This window comes from Pseudonaja textilis, chromosome 5 (assembly GCF_049901715.1).
Source record: "Pseudonaja textilis isolate UNSWEBS1 chromosome 5, rPseTex1.2, whole genome shotgun sequence".
NCBI lineage: Eukaryota > Metazoa > Chordata > Lepidosauria > Squamata > Elapidae > Pseudonaja > Pseudonaja textilis.
Genome location: NC_141994.1, coordinates 70173548 through 70190425, shown reverse-complemented (window position 1 = coordinate 70190425; position 16878 = coordinate 70173548). Strand labels below are relative to the sequence as shown.

Below are 16878 nucleotides of genomic sequence, written 5' to 3'. Positions count from 1 at the left end.
TAATTCTAGTGTCCTTCTTTGAATGTTCAAGTATCTGGTAATCCTATCCATATTGGGGCTGTGTTCACAACAATACTTAAATCTCGGATAATCTAAGTTGACTTAACACTCATCCGGTCTGATGTGCAGGACTACAAGTTCTTTATTGCCTTGATGAAGGATTGTGTGAACACCCAATTTACTTTCTCGCCTTTTTTGTTCACAAACTTAACTGCCTTGCTTAACAACACACATTTACGGCCGTTTCTTGGTCTCCTTTCCAGATCTTTCTTTCTTTCTTTCTTTCTTTCTTTCTTTCTTTCTTTCTTTCTTTCTTTCTTTCTTTCCTTCCTTCCTTCCTTCCTTCCTTCCTTCCTTCCTTCCTTCCTTCCTTCCTTCCTTCCTTCCTTCCTTCCTTCCTTCTTTCTTTCTTTCTTTCTTTCTTTCACACACATACACACAAACACACACACATACAAACATTTTGAATACAGTGTATTGTCAGGGCATATCATTTACCGAAAAGCAAAAAAAGAACAAAAAGGAATATTAGCATATATACTAATAACAAGGATAATAATGTAACAGAATAGTTTTAATTAGATTTCTCTTTATCTTAGCTTATTCCTATCCATTGGTGGAATTCAAATAATTTAACAACTGGTTCTCTTCCCTAATGATTTCTTCCAACAACCAGTTCACCAAACTGCCATCTGCCGATCTGGTGCAAACTGGCTTTATCTCCCACCCACCCCCTGTTATTATCCTTTCCAGATTTTTCTGCTTTAGCGTTTCATGAGCATTTCATTTTGGGCATATTTTTTTTTAGCCAAGTAAAACACTTTTTGGGGAGGAAGGGACGGCTCTCATCGAGACCCGATCCTTGTTGTGCAAGGGCTGGTCTTCATGTCCTAAGAAGCCTCCGTCCCGCCGGCTGGCCTGTTTGTTTGTTTGGCTTCGTCGAGGACTCGCATGCCAAAGTAAGGCCGGTCCCGTTTCTACGGAGGCAACCCACGGGCTGCGGTAGGTGGGTGGATCCTCCTGTTTGCAACCTTGGTGCAAGTCAGAACTCACATCTGGAAAGGCTTAGCTGAACAGCTGGGAGCCTCTAAAAGCTTTTGTGGTTGTTGTGGGGTTTGTTTGTTTTTGGTTGGGGCTAACCCATTGTGCCCCTCCAAGGATTATTATTATTTTTTCTGTGCCAGGTGGATGTAGATGAAGGAGCGTGAAAGAAAAACGAAGCGGAGAAGAAAAGGAAGCGATTCATTTGGGAACAAAAGGAGATGTCAAAGGCATTTAATGTAAAACGTGCCACCGCGCCCCCCCATGCCTTTTGGACTAGAGGGGGCTGGAGTGTGGATTTATCATGCATTAACCAGGGGGTTGGACTAGAAGACCTTCAAGGTCCCTTCCAACTCGGTTATTCTCTTCTCTTCTCTTCTCTTCTCTTCTCTTCTCTTCTCTTCTCTTCTCTTCTCTTCTCTTCTCTTCTTCTCTCTCTTCTCTCTCTCCTCTCCTCCCCTCCTCTCCTCTCCTCTCTATTTTTACTCTACTCTACTCTATACTCTACTCTACTCTACTCTACTCTACTCTCTACTCTACTCTACTCTACCCCTACCTCTACTCTACTATTCTATTCTGTTTTACTCTATTCTATTCTACTCTACTCTACTCTACTCTACTCTACTCTACTCTACTCTACTCTATTCTATTTGTTTATTATATAGAATCATAGAACCTCACAGGGCTGGAATCAGAGGTGGGATTCATCAGGTTCTGACCAGTTCTGGAGAACCAGTAGTGGAAATTTTGAGAAGTTTGGAGAACCGGCAAATCCCACCTCTGACTGGCCCCGCCCCCATCTATTCTTCGCCTCCCGAGTCCCAGCTGATTGGCTGGGTCTTCTTTGATTGCTCTGCATAGGAGAACGGAGCTGGAAAGCAGGTTAGTGGTGTGGGGAGGGAAAGGGGACTTTGCAGTAACCTTCCCCTGCCACCAAGCCCACCAAGCCACACCCACAGAACCGGTAGTAAAAAAAATTGAATCCCACCCCTGGCTGGAAGGGTCCTTGGAGGTCTTCTAATCCAACCCCTGCTCAAGGCAAGAGACCTTATATCATCCTGGTCAAATAGTCGCCCAGCTTATTTTTGGATAGTGATGGAAGTCTGTAGAGATTCTCAGTCCTCCAGGTCATGATTGTCCCAAAGGTGCTTTTCTCAGGAGGTATCTGGACTTTCTGGGGTTGTTTTTTTTTTCCTTTGGAAGATGTTTTGCTTCTCATCCAAGAAGTTTCTTCAGCTCTGACTGGATGGTGGAGAATGGAAGGATTTATATTCCTTGCAGGCAGCTGGTCATTTGCATCCTTTTTAGAGGGTTGTTGATGACTGAGAATCTCTGCAGACTTTTAGCTATACAATTTGGAGTAGACACCCTTCGAATGGTGTGGGAGTCGGAATGGATTTCCAGAGGGGGAAAAATGCAGACTGCAGGAACCAGGAGCATTGCTTAGGTGACCCCGAGGACCCGGACAAACCTCCAAGTGGCCTCAACGACCGTCTAAAAGGATGCAAATGACCAGTTCTGTCTGCAAGGAGTATCAATCCTTCCATTTCCCACCGAGCAGTCAGAGCAGAAGAAGCTTCTTGGATGAGAAGCGAAACATCTTCAAAGAAAAAAAAAAAGTCCAGTTGCTTCCTAGAAAAGCACTCCAGGAATGAATCACCACAACTTCTGGTGGCAAGCTGTTCCATTGGTTAATCGTCCACACTGTTAGGAAGTTTCTCCTTAATTCCAGGTTGCTTTGGTCCTTCATTAGTTTCCATCCATTGCTTCTTGTCCTGCCTTCTGGTGCTTTGAAGAATAGGTCGATCCCCTCTTCTGTGGGGCAGCCCCTCAAGTATTGAATCAAATCCACTTTGAGCAGTTCGGGAGATGTAACTATATGTAAAATATGAACGGGTCCATTGAAGTCATTCAAGATATCTAATTTACTCCCAGTTTGTAAGAGTTTTCCCCAGCTTGGCCACTTTAAGACCTGTGGACTTCAACTCCCAGGATTCCCCAGCTAGCATGGCTGACTAAGGAATTCTGGGACTTGAAGTCCGCTCATCTTAAAATGGCGAAGGTTGAGGAACACTGATCTGTAAAGTTGGGGTTTCCCCAGGCATCCCTTCTGTTGCTGATATCTTGAGGAGATGATCAAATAGATAACCTAGTAGGTATCAAGAGGCAACCTGTTTGAGGTGTGCAGCCATCCTCTTCACACCCACAAAAAGGGGGCATGGTTTGTATCGCAACACCACAACCTAGCTGGCATATCTTGTATCCCTTCCTTTCTTTCTCGATTCTGCAAATTTACCTGGCCACCTATCTTAAATTAATACACTCTAAAACCTATGGCCTCCTCCTCCTCCTCCGTCCAAAGACGCCATTAGCTAGGAATGTTCTCCATCACATTCTTCATGAAGGAAAGCTTATTTGCTAAAAATATCATGCGTGACAGACAACGGGAATTCTTTTCCAAGGAGCCATTTCCAAGGAGCTACATCACCCCTTTGCAAACTCTGGATGTAGGAATGTCTTTTCCTGAGGTTTCTGTCCTCAATTTTCAATATTTGCAAGATGGGGGGGGGGGTGTTGTAAGAAAAGGGATGTTTTGCATCTCCAAGGGAGTTTTCTTCCCGTCTCACCCAGGAAGATGGGTGAAGAATGCTGTCCAAGAATCTTTTACTCAAGACACCAAAATCTAGAGCTAGACTGGATCTTTCTGGATTGATTCCAGACTGCTCCACCGATACTCCTATCTTTGGATGCAGGCTTGATTAAAGAAGCCAGAGAGATGCTTCTAAAATTGCATGTCTCATGTTTGGAAATATCTGGACTCATTCTGTATCCCCTAAAGAGAACATCTGGATGTTTTCTAAGGAGGTCGAAAGGTTCTTTCCACCAAAGTTGAATTCGGAAAGGACATTCTTCCTCACCAAATTCCTCTCGCTCAGCTGAACCTTAAAGTCTTGCATTTGACTTCAGACCAGTGTAAAAAAACAAAAAAGACCAGTTCTGTCTTTCACATCCCAGTCCCAGCAGCATCCATCGGTATTCATCTGGCTAGCGTCCTGTCAGTGTGTGAGAAGAGTTGAGGGCTGTTTGGAAACTGAAACATGGAAACTGAAACAGTATTTGCTGTGTGAGCAAGAAGGAGACAGCAAGGAGCCTGGGCGTGGCTTAGCTCAACTGTTCTGTACTAAAGCTGGTTGCTACTATGAAACTAAAACTGAAATTCCTCTCCTTTGCTTTTGTTTTGCATTTGGAAGAGATTTCTTTTCAGGTAGGGAGGGGAAGTAGAACTCCTTAGCATCAGAGTGTTAATAATAATATAAGAAATATTAATGCTCTGATGGTCATTTCGAAAAATCCTTTCTTAGAAGCCAAGAGGAACATACGGTCAAAGTTTCAAGTTTGTAGGCTTTATGGTTCTGGAGGTTTTGTGATGATGCATGAGGGGTATTTCGCTTTTATATATATAGATATAGATTATGAGTGGCCTCAATGACTGTAAAAGAATGCAAAGGACCAGCTCTCTGCAAAGAGTATCTATCCTTCCATTCCCCATCATCCAGTCAGAGCTGAAGAAGCTTCTTGGATGAGAAGCGAAATGTCTTCAAAGAAAAAAACAAAGTCCAGTTGCCTCTTGAAAAAAAATGCACCTTTCGGACCACCGTCACCTGGATGACTGTGAAACTCCATAAACCATTCATTTAACATGTATTTGAAGTTACTACGGTTACAATCATCATATCATCCCTACCTTCCCGTGATCAAAATTTGGGCACTTGGTAACTCTCACGTATTTGGGATGGTTGTCATGTCCCAGGGGTCATGTGATCATCACTTGTAACCTTCCCTGCTGGCTTTGGATCAGCAAAGTCAATGAGGAAAGCTGGATTTACTTAACAATGATGTGGTGCGCGTCACAAGTGCCGTGATTTGCTTACAGCGTAAAATCAGATGCAACTCACTTAAGCAGCCACCTTGGCTAAGGTGGGACTTGAACTTACGGTTTCCCACTCTCCAGTCCGAGGCCTTAACCACTAGACCAAATTCCCAGAAGGAGTACAAAGTGACAACATGCCACCATAGTATCCCCCAAAATATTCAGCCAGAAGGTTGCATAGTTGACTTGCCTGTGTTTCTCCCAACCAATGAGCTGTATTATTGATAGAGCCTTTGGTTGGAACCGAGATGTTCCTGCTCTGTGTGTTTGTACAGAGTACAGGTAGGCCTCAACATATGACGACAGGAGCCCGCAATTTCTGTTGTTACACAACCAATAGCAATAGCACTTAGAGTTACATACCGCTTCACGGTGCTTTGCAGCAGGGGTGGGATTCAAATTTCTTAACAACCAGTTCTGTGGGTGTGGCCTAATTTGGGGATGTTGCTTGCTGACTGGGTGTGGCTTGGTGGTCACATGACTGGCTGGGTGTGGCTTGTATGTAAATATTGTAAATATTTATGTAAATATTGATTTTTTTTTTATTAAAAAAGAGCAACTTTTACCCAAAATCAGGCAAAGCAGGCAGGCAGATTGAGTTGCTCATAGAATCACAGAATCACTCAGAGATCTACCTTTCGGCAATCTGCTGCCTGAGTCTGCACTCAAAAATAGAAGCTTCAGTCCTAAGGAAGGTTCAGCTCCGCTCTCAGGCCACTTCTCCACCCTACAACCCCCTGAATACCTCCCCAACTGGGCCTCAGGGAAGCCTCCTGGGCGAAGGCGAAGCAGTACAACAGTGATTTAAATTAGCTAGAAAGCAAGAAATCCAAAGATTTCCTGCTTTCTAGCTAATCTAAATTGTAGAGCACAGCTGATAGTTAGAACAGCTGATAACTTGGGGGGGAAAAGGAAAAATAGCAACTTACGAAAAATTAGGGAAAGGCACAACACAGCCAAGTTGGATCGCGCGAATGCCAGGTAAGGAGTGACTGGGTGGGGCGTGGCGGGTGGGGAGGGGAGGGGCCACCCAGTGGCGCGATTTGCCGGTTCTCCAAACTGTGCAGAACTGTAACAACCAGTTCTATAGAACCAGACTGAACCAGGAGAATCCCATCCCTGCAGCCCTCTCTAAGCGGTTTACAGAGTCAGTCTGCCCCCAACAATTTGGATCTTCATTTTATCCACCTCTGAAGGATGGAAGGCTGAGTCCACCTTGAGCCTGATTCGAACTGCCAAATTGCAGGCACTGGGCAGTCAGCAGAAGTAGCCTGCAGTACTTTGCACTCTAACCACTGCGCCACCACAGCAAGATTGTTGTTAACAGAGTTTCCCCCCATTGTATGACCTTTTTTGCCCCCAGTTGTTAAACAAATCCCTGCAGTTATTAAGTGAGCCACACGGTTGTTAAGTGAATCGAGCTTCCCCATTGACTTTGCTTGTCAGAAGGTTGTAAAAGTGGATCACAGGACCTCGAGGGACACTGCAACCGTCATAGCTGTGAGCCAGTTTCCCAGCGTCCGAATTTTGATCGTGTGGCCATGGGGGGATGCGACAACGGTCGTAAGTGTGAAAAACGATCACAAGTCACTAAGTTAACTTATATTCTCCTGGAGGCACATGTTGAAAGAAAGCCATGGATTTGTGAGTTCTTAATATAGTGGGTGTATAAATCATGGGTTTAATTCTATTTTTCTTTTTTTTTTCCAGGGGATCCTCCGCAGGCAGCTGCTTGGATTGGCCAATGTTTTCTCTACTTGCTCATAATGATCTTTGAGAAAACAGCCGTCAGTCTCGTCTTACTTATTCCCGGTTGGACGAAGGTAAGGAAGAGGAACCTGATTCACACCGTCCGTTACTCATGAATGTTATGGACTTTTTAAGGGGCAAATTAGCACATGGCTTTAAATGCCTCTTTAGAGAAAATGCATTAGAGTGAAAGATGCAAATTCTGCAATATTTTGGCCCAGCTAGAAAAGATCAATCCGTCAGAATAGAGCTGGAAGGGACCTTGGAGGTCATCTAGTCCAACCCCCTGCTCCACCAGGAGACCCTGTACCATTTCAGACAGGTGGGTGTCCAGTCTCTTCTTGAAAACCTCCGGTGGTGAAGCACCCCAATGTCTGAAGGCAAGCTGTTCCACTGGTTAATTGTTCTTTAGCCAAAGCAGAACATTCTCCTTAATTCTAGGTTGCTTCTTTCCTTGGTTAGTATGGAATGGAATGGAATAGAATAGAACCTTAGAGGTCATCTAGTCCAACCCCCTGCTCAAGCAGGAGACCCTGTACCCATGATGGCGAACCTATGGCACGCATGTCACAGATGGCACGCAGAGCCATTTGTGCCGGCATGCAAGCTGCAGGCAAACTTACCTCACTGCGCATGTGCGTACCTCATAGCTGAGGTTTTTTGTCCTGTTTGAGGCCTTTTTCGGCCTCCCAGAGGCTTGAGGAAAGCCTTTACAGGCCGAAAAATAGGCCCGTTTCGTCACTTCCTGTATTTCCGGAAATACCAGAAGTGACAAAATGGACCAATTTTTTTGGCCTGCAAAGCCTGCAGAAGATTTCCTCAAGCCTCTGGGAGGCCGAAAAAAGGCCTCAAGTGGGCCAAAAAGCAGCTGGGAAGCGCAGTGCAGGTAAAAGGAGGATCGCACGTGCATACACAAGAAGCGTGGGAGAGGCTTGCGCATTGTACTGGTGCTGGCACATGAGTGCGTGAGCGCACAATTTTTGGCACAGGAGCCCAAAAAGGTTAGTCACCACTGCCCTATACCATTTCAGACAGGTGGGTATCCAGTCTCTTCTTGAAAACCTCCAGTGACGAAGCACATATCACCACTGAATAATTGTTTCCCCTGTCAGGAAATTTCTCCTTAGTTCTAGGTTGCTACTCCCCTTGATTAGTTTCCCTCTATTGCTTCTTGTCCTGCCCTCAGGTGCTTTGGAGAATAGCTTGACCCCCTCTTCTTTGGAGCAGCCCCTCAAATATTGGAAGACTGCGATCATGTCATCTCTGATCCTTTTTTTTTCTCTAGAATGTCCATATCATTTACAGCTCGGGTAAAGGAAACTGTGTTTGTGTACAATCAAGGCAGTGATTGTCAGTCGGATTAATTGGCTAACACCTTCTGTGCTACTATACAACAGAAGTATGGTTGTTGGAGGGCTTCTCAGTGTGTAAAATGGACACCAGTCATTTTTTGAGCCATAGTGGTGCAGTGGTTAGAGTGCAGCACTGCAGGCTACTTCTGCTGACTGCAATTTGGCAGTCCGAATCTCCCCAGGCTCAAGGTTGACTCAGTGTTCTGTCCTTCCGAGGTGGGTAAAACGAGGACCCAGATTGCTGGGGGCAAGAGGCTGACTCTGTAAAACTGCTTAGAGAGGGCTGTGAAAGAATCCTAAAGCGATGTATAAGTCTAAGTGCTATTGCTATTTTTTTCAGGGCTTTTGTAACTTTGATCCGCTACTAAAATAACCGTTGTAAATCAAGGACTATCTGTCATTATAGAAGAGCTTAGTCATTGCTTTCCTCCCTGTTATTTTTTTTTTTCCAATTTCCCAATTTAATGTACAGCTCTGTGATTTCCTGGTGGTCTCTTGTCCAGATATTATTCAGGCCTGAGCCCAGAACCAGATTTTTTTTTATCCCATAAAAGGACTCTGACTCTCTTCTTTTCTCTCTCTCTCTCTCTCTCTCTCTCTCTCAGCTTCAGGAAATCCTCCTGGATTACATCCCTTCTCCTCAGCTGGAATTGGTCTTAGTGATCCTTGTGGTTCCTTTTATAGTCAACGTGAGTAAAAGATTTGGAAGGAAACGCTTCCTTCATCAAGGGAGCTGAAAACCCCTTTTATCTCCTGTGGGGGTTGGGCTGAAGAGAGAGAGAAGGATGTGGGATTTTCTATTTCGTCATCCCACGGTCAAAAGGCACAGAAAATTGGAAAATATGACTCCTTTACAGATAATTTAGATGCATACAGCCACCCGGTTCAGCAGCAATTCGGCATAGTGTACCGATCAGTGGTGGGATTCAACATTTTTTACTACCAATCCTGTGGGCCCGGCTTGGTGGGCGTGGCTTGGTGGGTGTGGCAGGTGAAGGTTACCGTAAAATCTCCATTCCCTCCCCACCCCACTAACCTGCTTTCCAGTTCCGTTCTCCTATGCAAGGCAACAAAGAAGACCTAGCCAATCAGCTGGGACTCGGGAGGCGGAGAACAGATGGGGGCGGGGCCAGTCAGAGGTGGGATTTGCTGACTCTCCGAACTACTCAAAATTTCCGCTACGGGTTCTCCAGAACTGGTCAGAACCAGCCGAACACCAACTCTGTTAACGATTAGAAACATGAAGGGACACAAAAACAGTCCTAGCAACAAACAACGAGGAAGACAATTGTCTTTAGCCAAAGCAGAACATTGTTTCATTTTAATTAATTTATGTGTAGCCTGCCTTTATTACTTTTACAAATAGTTCAAGGTGACGTATCCAGCACAGCATCTTCCTCCTGTTTTCCCCACAACAACCAGGTTGAAAGGAGCTGGAGTGAGAGAGAGACTGGCCGAAAGTCAGCCAGTTGGCTTTCCTGGCTAAAGTGGGACTAGAACTCCCAGTCTCCTGGTAATTGGCTTAAAGTCCCCCAGGCAGCTTTCATGCTTAAAGGCGGACTAGAACTCACAGTCCCTCAGTCCCTAGCTTGGTACCTTAACCACAAGCCCAAAGTGGCATGGGGCAGGTGGCTGAAACAGGTTGTCAGAAATTGTTTAAGGCAAGATTCCTCCATCTTGGGGACTTTAAGACATGTTTCATTTCCCAGAATTCCCTAGCCAGTATATGTGGACTTCAACTCCCAGAATTCCCCAGCTAGCTTGAGTGGACTACAGCTCCCAGAATTCCCCAGTCGGGAATCTTTGCAAGATTTTGAAAGTTTGTATAAGAGAATCCTAAGCAATAGTGATACTAATGACTCCCCCCAAACAGTACAGTATAAAATTATGCCTGATTATTGGACAGGAAATTGACAAATTTATTATTAAAATAACAGGAAGCCGACACCCTAGCTTGTTCTGTCAGGACACAAATTACATTAAAAACGGAAACAGAAAATGTTGGCGGAGCCTCTGTTAAACAGATGTTAAACTAGTTAGAACAAAACAAAACAAAACAAAAAAATTAAAACTAAGCTGCCAGAAACCACAACAGCATAGGAAGACCAGGGACCTAACATTACTATGGGCAAGTGGTAACTGCTCGTAGGTTATGTATAATGTAAAAGCTACAAAAGCCCAAATCTTGCTAACCCACCAGAATGAAAGCAAACCATTAACACAGAGGTCCCCAAACCTGGCGACTCTAAGACTTGTGGACTTCAACTCCCAGAATTCTCCAGCTAGCTATGTTCACAAGTCTTAAAGTCACCAAGTTTGGGGACCCCTGCATTAAAAAAAAAGTCAGTGATCCCAACTATTATAAATGTCTGCAAATGTCTGCAAAATATAGGTGTGGATTGAGCCCTATTGGTGTATATTTTTGTCTCTTTAGAAACAAGTAATCCTCGACTTACGATCACAACTGAGGCCAAAATTTCTGTTGCTAAGCAAGACCCTGGCTAAGTCAGTTTTGCCCCATTTGATGACTTTTCTTGCCACAGTTGTTAAGTGAATTATTGCAGTTGTTAAGTTGGTAACACAGTTGTGAAGTGAATCTGGTTTCCCTCTAGATTTTGCATGTCAGAAGGTCACAAAACAGGGATCACGTGATCCCTGGGACAACCGTCATAAATAGGAACCTGTTACCAAGCACCAGATTTTGATCACATGACCACGGGGATGCTAGAACGGTCATAAGTGTGAAAAATGGTTGTAAGTCACTTCTTTCGGTGCCGTTCTTACTTTGAATGGTTAGATTGCCTGTAGTTTTATGTCTTGCTTCATAAAGTGTGGCTGGCCGGGGCATTCTGGGAGTTGAAGTCCACTAGGGGTGGGATTCAAATTTTGTAACAACTGATTTTGTGGGTATGGCTAGATGGGCATGGTCATGTGACTGGGTGGGCATGGCTTCTTCTTTTTTTGGCAGCACCCTCCTTCCTGCCTGGGGAATTCTGGGAGTTGAAGTCCACCCATCTTAAAAGTAGCCAAAGTCTTCCTGTCTGGGGGAATTCTGGGAGTTGAAATCCACCCATCTTAAAAGTAGCCAAAGTCTTCCTACCTGGGGAATTCTGGGAGTTGAAGTCCACCCATCTTAAAAGTAGCCAAAGTCTTCCTGTCTGGGGGAATTCTGGGAGTTGAAATCCACCCATCTTAAAAGTAGCCGAAGTCTTCCTGCCTGGGGGAATTCTGGGAGTTGAAGTCCACCCATCTTAAAAGTAGCCGAAGTCTTCCTGCCTGGGGAATTCTGGGAGTTGAAGTCCACCCATCTTAAAAGTAGCCAAAGTCTTCCTGCCTGGGGAATTCTGGGAGTTGAAGTCCACCCATCCGAAAAAATGGCTAAGGTTGAGATGCACTGGTCTACCGTACAAACATTTCTTTCTGGTTTTCCTCCCTCTCCTTTTAAGGCTGTTATGTTCTGGGTTGTGGACAGCTTGACGATGAAAAAACACAAGGGGAAGGAAAGGCTGGAAGTCAGCGTGGCGGAATATCCTGAAGGTTTGAAAGATGATGATGTCCAGGTAAGAGAAAACTCCAGATGGTTGCAGGAGACAAACGTGGTCAGTTGCATGCCAAGCTTTGAAGAGCCCCTTTTGATGATTGCTCCGTGGAAGCATCTTTTCACGGAGTTGGTTTTTTTCCTTTCATCTATTTTAGGAAATCAAACGTAGGTCTTGAGAAGAGGCTGTGTGACTTGGCCTGCAGCACGTCACGTTTGTGGGTGTACCAGTGTGCCAGTGTGCATGTACACAAGCGTTCCTTTCCCCCTTAAAGTTGAGATAAGCTAATCCCCGTTTTCAAATGAGCTGCTATCACCCCCCCCCACTGATAAAATATTTCCACGCCAAAGCAGTGGTTGAAGCAGGGGAGAACTTGATGCAGGCCGTTATCCCAGCGAGCAAAGTTGACATTCAGGGGACAGGGGACGGGGGGGACGTGGGGAAACAGCGCACATTCTCTAGGCTTGGCACAGAAAATGGCCAATAATCCGCAGGAAAGCCCGAAGCTCAGCAAAACGCAGCCTTCTCTCTTTGGGACATCCTCTGAGCACCTCATAGGTTCAAAGGGAGAGAAAAAAAATCTGCCTTCTTTTTCCAGCCAGCCTTTGTTCTCTACTGGTGCACACAAAGAACTGTGTGCTCAGCATCTGGCTGGCTGTTTGCAGATGTGCTCTCTGTGCCAAAGGGCGAAATTTGATCGGGAGATAGTTATCGGTGCTGTCTCTGCCTTCACACACACACAGACACACACCCTGAGAGTCTCCACATCCTTCAAAATGTTTACAAGGAGCAACGCTGCAACTTGCTCTCCCTCTGTATGCAGTCCTCCTCCTCCTCCTCCTCCCTCTTCTTCTTCCTCTTCTTCCGTCTTCTTCTTCCTTCTTTTTCTTTTTTCTTCTTCTTCCTTCATCCTCCTCCTTCCTTCCTTCTTTTTCTTCTTCTTCCTTCTTCTTTCTTTTTCTTCTTCCTCTTCTTCCTCCTCCTTCTCCTCCTCCCTCTTCTTCTTCTTCCCCTTCTTCCGTCTTCTTCTCCTTCCTCCTCCTCTTCCTCCTCCTTCTTCCTCCTCTTCCCTTTTTTCTTCATTTCCTTCTTCTTCCTCCTCCTCCTCTTCTTCCTTCTTCCTTCTTTTTCTTTTTTTCTTCTTCCTTCATCCACCTCCTTCCTTCCTTCTTTTCTTCTTCTTCCTTCTTCTTTCTTTCTTTCTTTCTTTCTTCTTCTTCTTCTTCTTCTTCTTCTTCTTCTTCTTCTTCTTCTTCTTCTTCTTCTTCTTCTTCTTCTTCTTCTTCTTCTTCTTCTTCTTCTTCTCCTCCTCCTCCTCCTCCTCCTCCTTCTTCCACCTTCTTCTCCTTCTTCCTCTTCTCCTTCCTCTCCTCCTCCTCCTCCTCCTCCTCCTCCTCCTCCTCCTCCTCCTCCTCCTCCTCCTCCTCCTCCTCCTCCTCCTCCTCCTCCTCCTCCTCTTCTTCTTCTTCTTCTTCTTCTTCTTCTTCTTCTTCTTCTTCTTCTTCTTCTTCTTCTTCTTCTTCTTCTTCTTCCTCTTCCTCTTCCTCTTCTTCATCATCATCATTGGATGTTGGCGAACATGACGATCCTATTTTTATCAACAGCTGCACAAAACAGTGCTGTTAAGTTTTGCCCAAACCAGACCCTTAGATTCTTTTTCTGCCTTGACCTTGTTTGCTTTCAGTCTTTCCTTGGAGGATCAAGTGAAGTGTGGTGTGTTTTTCCAGGTGTTGCATCACATGTCCAAAATATTGTTAACTTTTGCTTTTTTATGGTTTTGATGGTTTCCCTTGGCTTTCCCCGGCGGCTTATCACTTCCTCTTTTCTGATTTTTTTTAAAGTTTTTTATTTTTTTAAACAAATACAGACAAAACAATACATAAAAACATAAAACCATCTTTCAATTACATACAGTGTGTCGACTGGTTGCAATTCTTTTGTGCTGCGTGTCCATAGTCCTCCTTCACAAGTCACATAAATTCTCATATTTTCCATTTTATGTATATATATAAGTATTATTATCACTGTGGTTCTTTCATTTGACAATAAGTATTTGTTCCACCACTTCATATAAGATATTCAGCATTTTAAACCAATATGTAATGTAACTTCCATTGACGCTTCATCTAATAAAAAATACATTCTTATATCATTTTCTCTTAAATTCTATTATTTTTATATTGTAAAGTTATCTATAAAATATATCATTTCCACACTTTTTTTTCTAACCATTGATAAAATAAATCCCATATCTTATAATATTGTTTTTCTTCTTGTTCTCTAATTTCAAATGTCAATTTACTCATTTCAGCACATTCCACTATTTTCTTAATAACTTCCTCCTGTGTTGGTATTTTCTCATTTTTCCAATTCTTTGCAAATACAATTCTAGCTGCTGTTAGTACATTCACAATCAAATATATCAGTTCTCTACTGTATATCTCTGGTACAATACCCAATAAAAATATCTCTGGTTTAAAATCAATATGACTTCATTTTTTCCAACCATGTGTGGTTTGTAATCCAATATTTTTTCGCCTCTGCGCATGTCTACCACTTATGGTAAAATGACCCAGGTATCTGATGACATTTTCAACATTTTTTGGATTTATTCTTAAACATTCTTCCTATTCTCGTTGGGGGAAGATGCTACCTGTAAAACATCTTATACAAATTTTCTTTATATGCAGTTGACATTGTCATTTTATAATTTTGAGACCATAGATTTTGCCATCTCTCTAAGTCAATCCCGTATACAAAATTTTTCCCCCATGCCATCATTGTTTCTTTAACTTGTTCTTCTAATTTAACCTCTAATAAATATCCATATAATTTCTTAATCACCTTTTCATCAGTACTTGTTAAATTTTTTCTAAGGCAGTCAATTTATCATAAAAACCTTCTGTTTTGAGATCTTTATCATATCTAGAATGTATTTGCGCATATGAAAACCAATTCATCCTTATAGCTTGTTGCTCCAGTTCTTGCATAGATTTAAATTCACCCTTTTCATTCATAATTTTGCCATACTTAACTGTTTGCTCTTTTCTGATTTTGTCAACCCAGCTTATACGTAACAGCTGCCTGTAAATCCACATTTCACATGCTGTCTAGTCTCTTCAAAGGGCTTTCTGTCCGAGACCAACCCTCTGCTCTGTAGAGCAGGATAGAAAAGATGTAACACCTGACAAGCAATCTTTTTAGGAAAAAACAGTCTTAGAATAGAATAGAAAAATGGGAATATGGAAAAGGGAATAGGGGGAGAAGAGAAGAGAAGAGAAGAGAAGAGAAGAGAAGAGAAGAGAAGAGAAGAGAAGAGAAGAGAAGAGAAGAGAGAATAGGGAATAGAAGAGAGGAGAAGAGAAGAGAATAAGAGGATGGAATGGAATTGGAATGGAGTGGAGTGGAGTGGAGTGGAGTGGAGTAGAGTAGAGTAGAGTAGAGTAGAGTAGAGTAGAGTAGAGTAGAGTAGAGTAGAGTAGAGTGGAGTAGAATAGAAAGGACAGGAATACAGGACAGGAATGGATCTTGGAAGTCATCTACAGAATGACAGAGTTGGAAGGGACCTCGGAGGTCTTCTAGTCCAACCCCCTGCCCAGGCAGGAAACTCTCTACCATCCCAGTCCCCTACTCAAGTAGGAGAACCTACACCATTTAAGACAAGTGACCGTGCAATCTCCTCTTAAAAAATCCAGGGATGGTGCGCGAATGTAAGCAGGAAAACTCTTATCGAGTTTGCCTTTCCTTGCTCTTCAAGTGTCAGGAGACTTTAAAAGTCCTTCTTCCCCTTTGCTCCTCTTTGCTAACGAATAGTTCTGACTGGCAGATGATAAGAAAATATGGCCCATGAAATGAATTATTGAATGCTTTCTCCCCTTTCCCTCCACAGGTCCTCCTTTGTCCCACTTTGGATTTTGACAATTCCAGGGGTGACATCGATCTCTTGGCGCCTCTTCCACGAAGCAGGAGCCCAAACTTTAAAAACTGAGATTATTGAGTGGCCCTTCAATAATACCTGGCTGAACAAGAACAACAGCAAAAGAAACTCCATTTTAGAGACCACATAGGAGAGACTGTACAATGTGAACCACTGAAGGAAACACCCTAAGGTGCTTTGCACCTGTGGCCTGTTGCTTTTCGTAATATGGCGCTGTGTTGTTTGAGGGGCTTAAAATTGCGTTTTTGGTTGTGCATTGTCGTGTTGATTCTAGATGAACTGTTTATTCTGGCTGGCCAGTTGGTGATCATTTCGGATTGATTCTGTATCGTAGCACTTTTTTAAAAGAAAAAGAAAAAAGAAAGAAAGAAAGAAAAAGGAAAGAAAAGGAAAGAAAGAAAGAGCAAGAAAGGAAGAAAAAGAAAAAAAAGAAAGAAAATTAGAATCACATTGAGTTTGCCTTGTGCAAACCTGAGATTCACAAAAGCACACATCACTTGTAAATAGAATCTGGTTTCAAAGATGGTATTTAAAAAAAAACCCTTGCTTTCGGCCTTATTCACTCAATTTTTTTAACTCCTGTTTTGTAAGAATAATAAATATTTCATATTCAAACAGCTACAGAAGCTATTGCAGTGTGTTCTGAGCTCTGCTTTTGGAAAATAAAAAAGTATTTTATAATAATAATTTTTTACAATAATTCCAAGTAACCGTAAAATTATTGTATAGCTTTATAGTATAGAATGCTCATAGCTTGACAATACTGTCTGGGGAATTCTGGGAGTTGAATCCCATTCATCCATCGCAAAGTTGCTCAGTGTTAAGAAACACGGAGCTAAGTTTGATTAGTTGAATCTTCGTTTGTAAAATGGGATTTGTAGTCACTTTATATAGCTCCGAAGGAAATTACAAAATCCAGACTTGTATGCTTTATTTTTTTTTTAACAAATTCTGTTTATCAGCCTCTGTAATGAGCAGAAAGGAAGAGGCAAAAGTTTTTTTTTACAAAGTTATTCTTCCCCACAGCGTGCATTTTGGCTTTTTTAGGGTGGATATTAAAATTACTGGGTTTGTGGGTTGGCCCACTTAATACCAAGAGCTTTTTTATTGACATGTGCAATTGCTTACCTTTCTTGAACCCACAGTCGTGGGGTTCTTCAGCTCATTCTTCGGCCTTGGAAAACGGCTGTTGTTTAAATAAGCATATTTTTCACCTCATTACCAATTGTTTGCTTGGCAAGGTTTTGTTTGATCTTTGAGCTAAATTGCTTTGTGTTTTTTTTTTCCAGTTTAAACAGGAAGCCTAGACATAAATTATTTTTTAAAAAT

The 16878-nt window shown here is 42.9% G+C and overlaps 1 protein-coding gene across 1 annotated transcript in view; it reads left to right on the top strand.

Moving 5' to 3' along the window:
- The window catches only part of LOC113450405 (store-operated calcium entry regulator STIMATE-like), a 38323-nt gene extending 22431 nt beyond the window's left edge, over nt 1–15892 (top strand). The window contains exons 5-8 of the mRNA XM_087935320.1: nt 6683–6795; nt 8679–8762; nt 11520–11633; nt 15502–15892. Coding sequence (XP_087791446.1) covers nt 6683–6795; nt 8679–8762; nt 11520–11633; nt 15502–15600 — 410 coding nt within the window. The 3' untranslated portion in view covers nt 15601–15892. The remainder of the gene's footprint in view (nt 1–6682; nt 6796–8678; nt 8763–11519; nt 11634–15501) is intronic.
- The last annotated feature ends 986 nt before the right edge of the window (nt 15893–16878 follow it).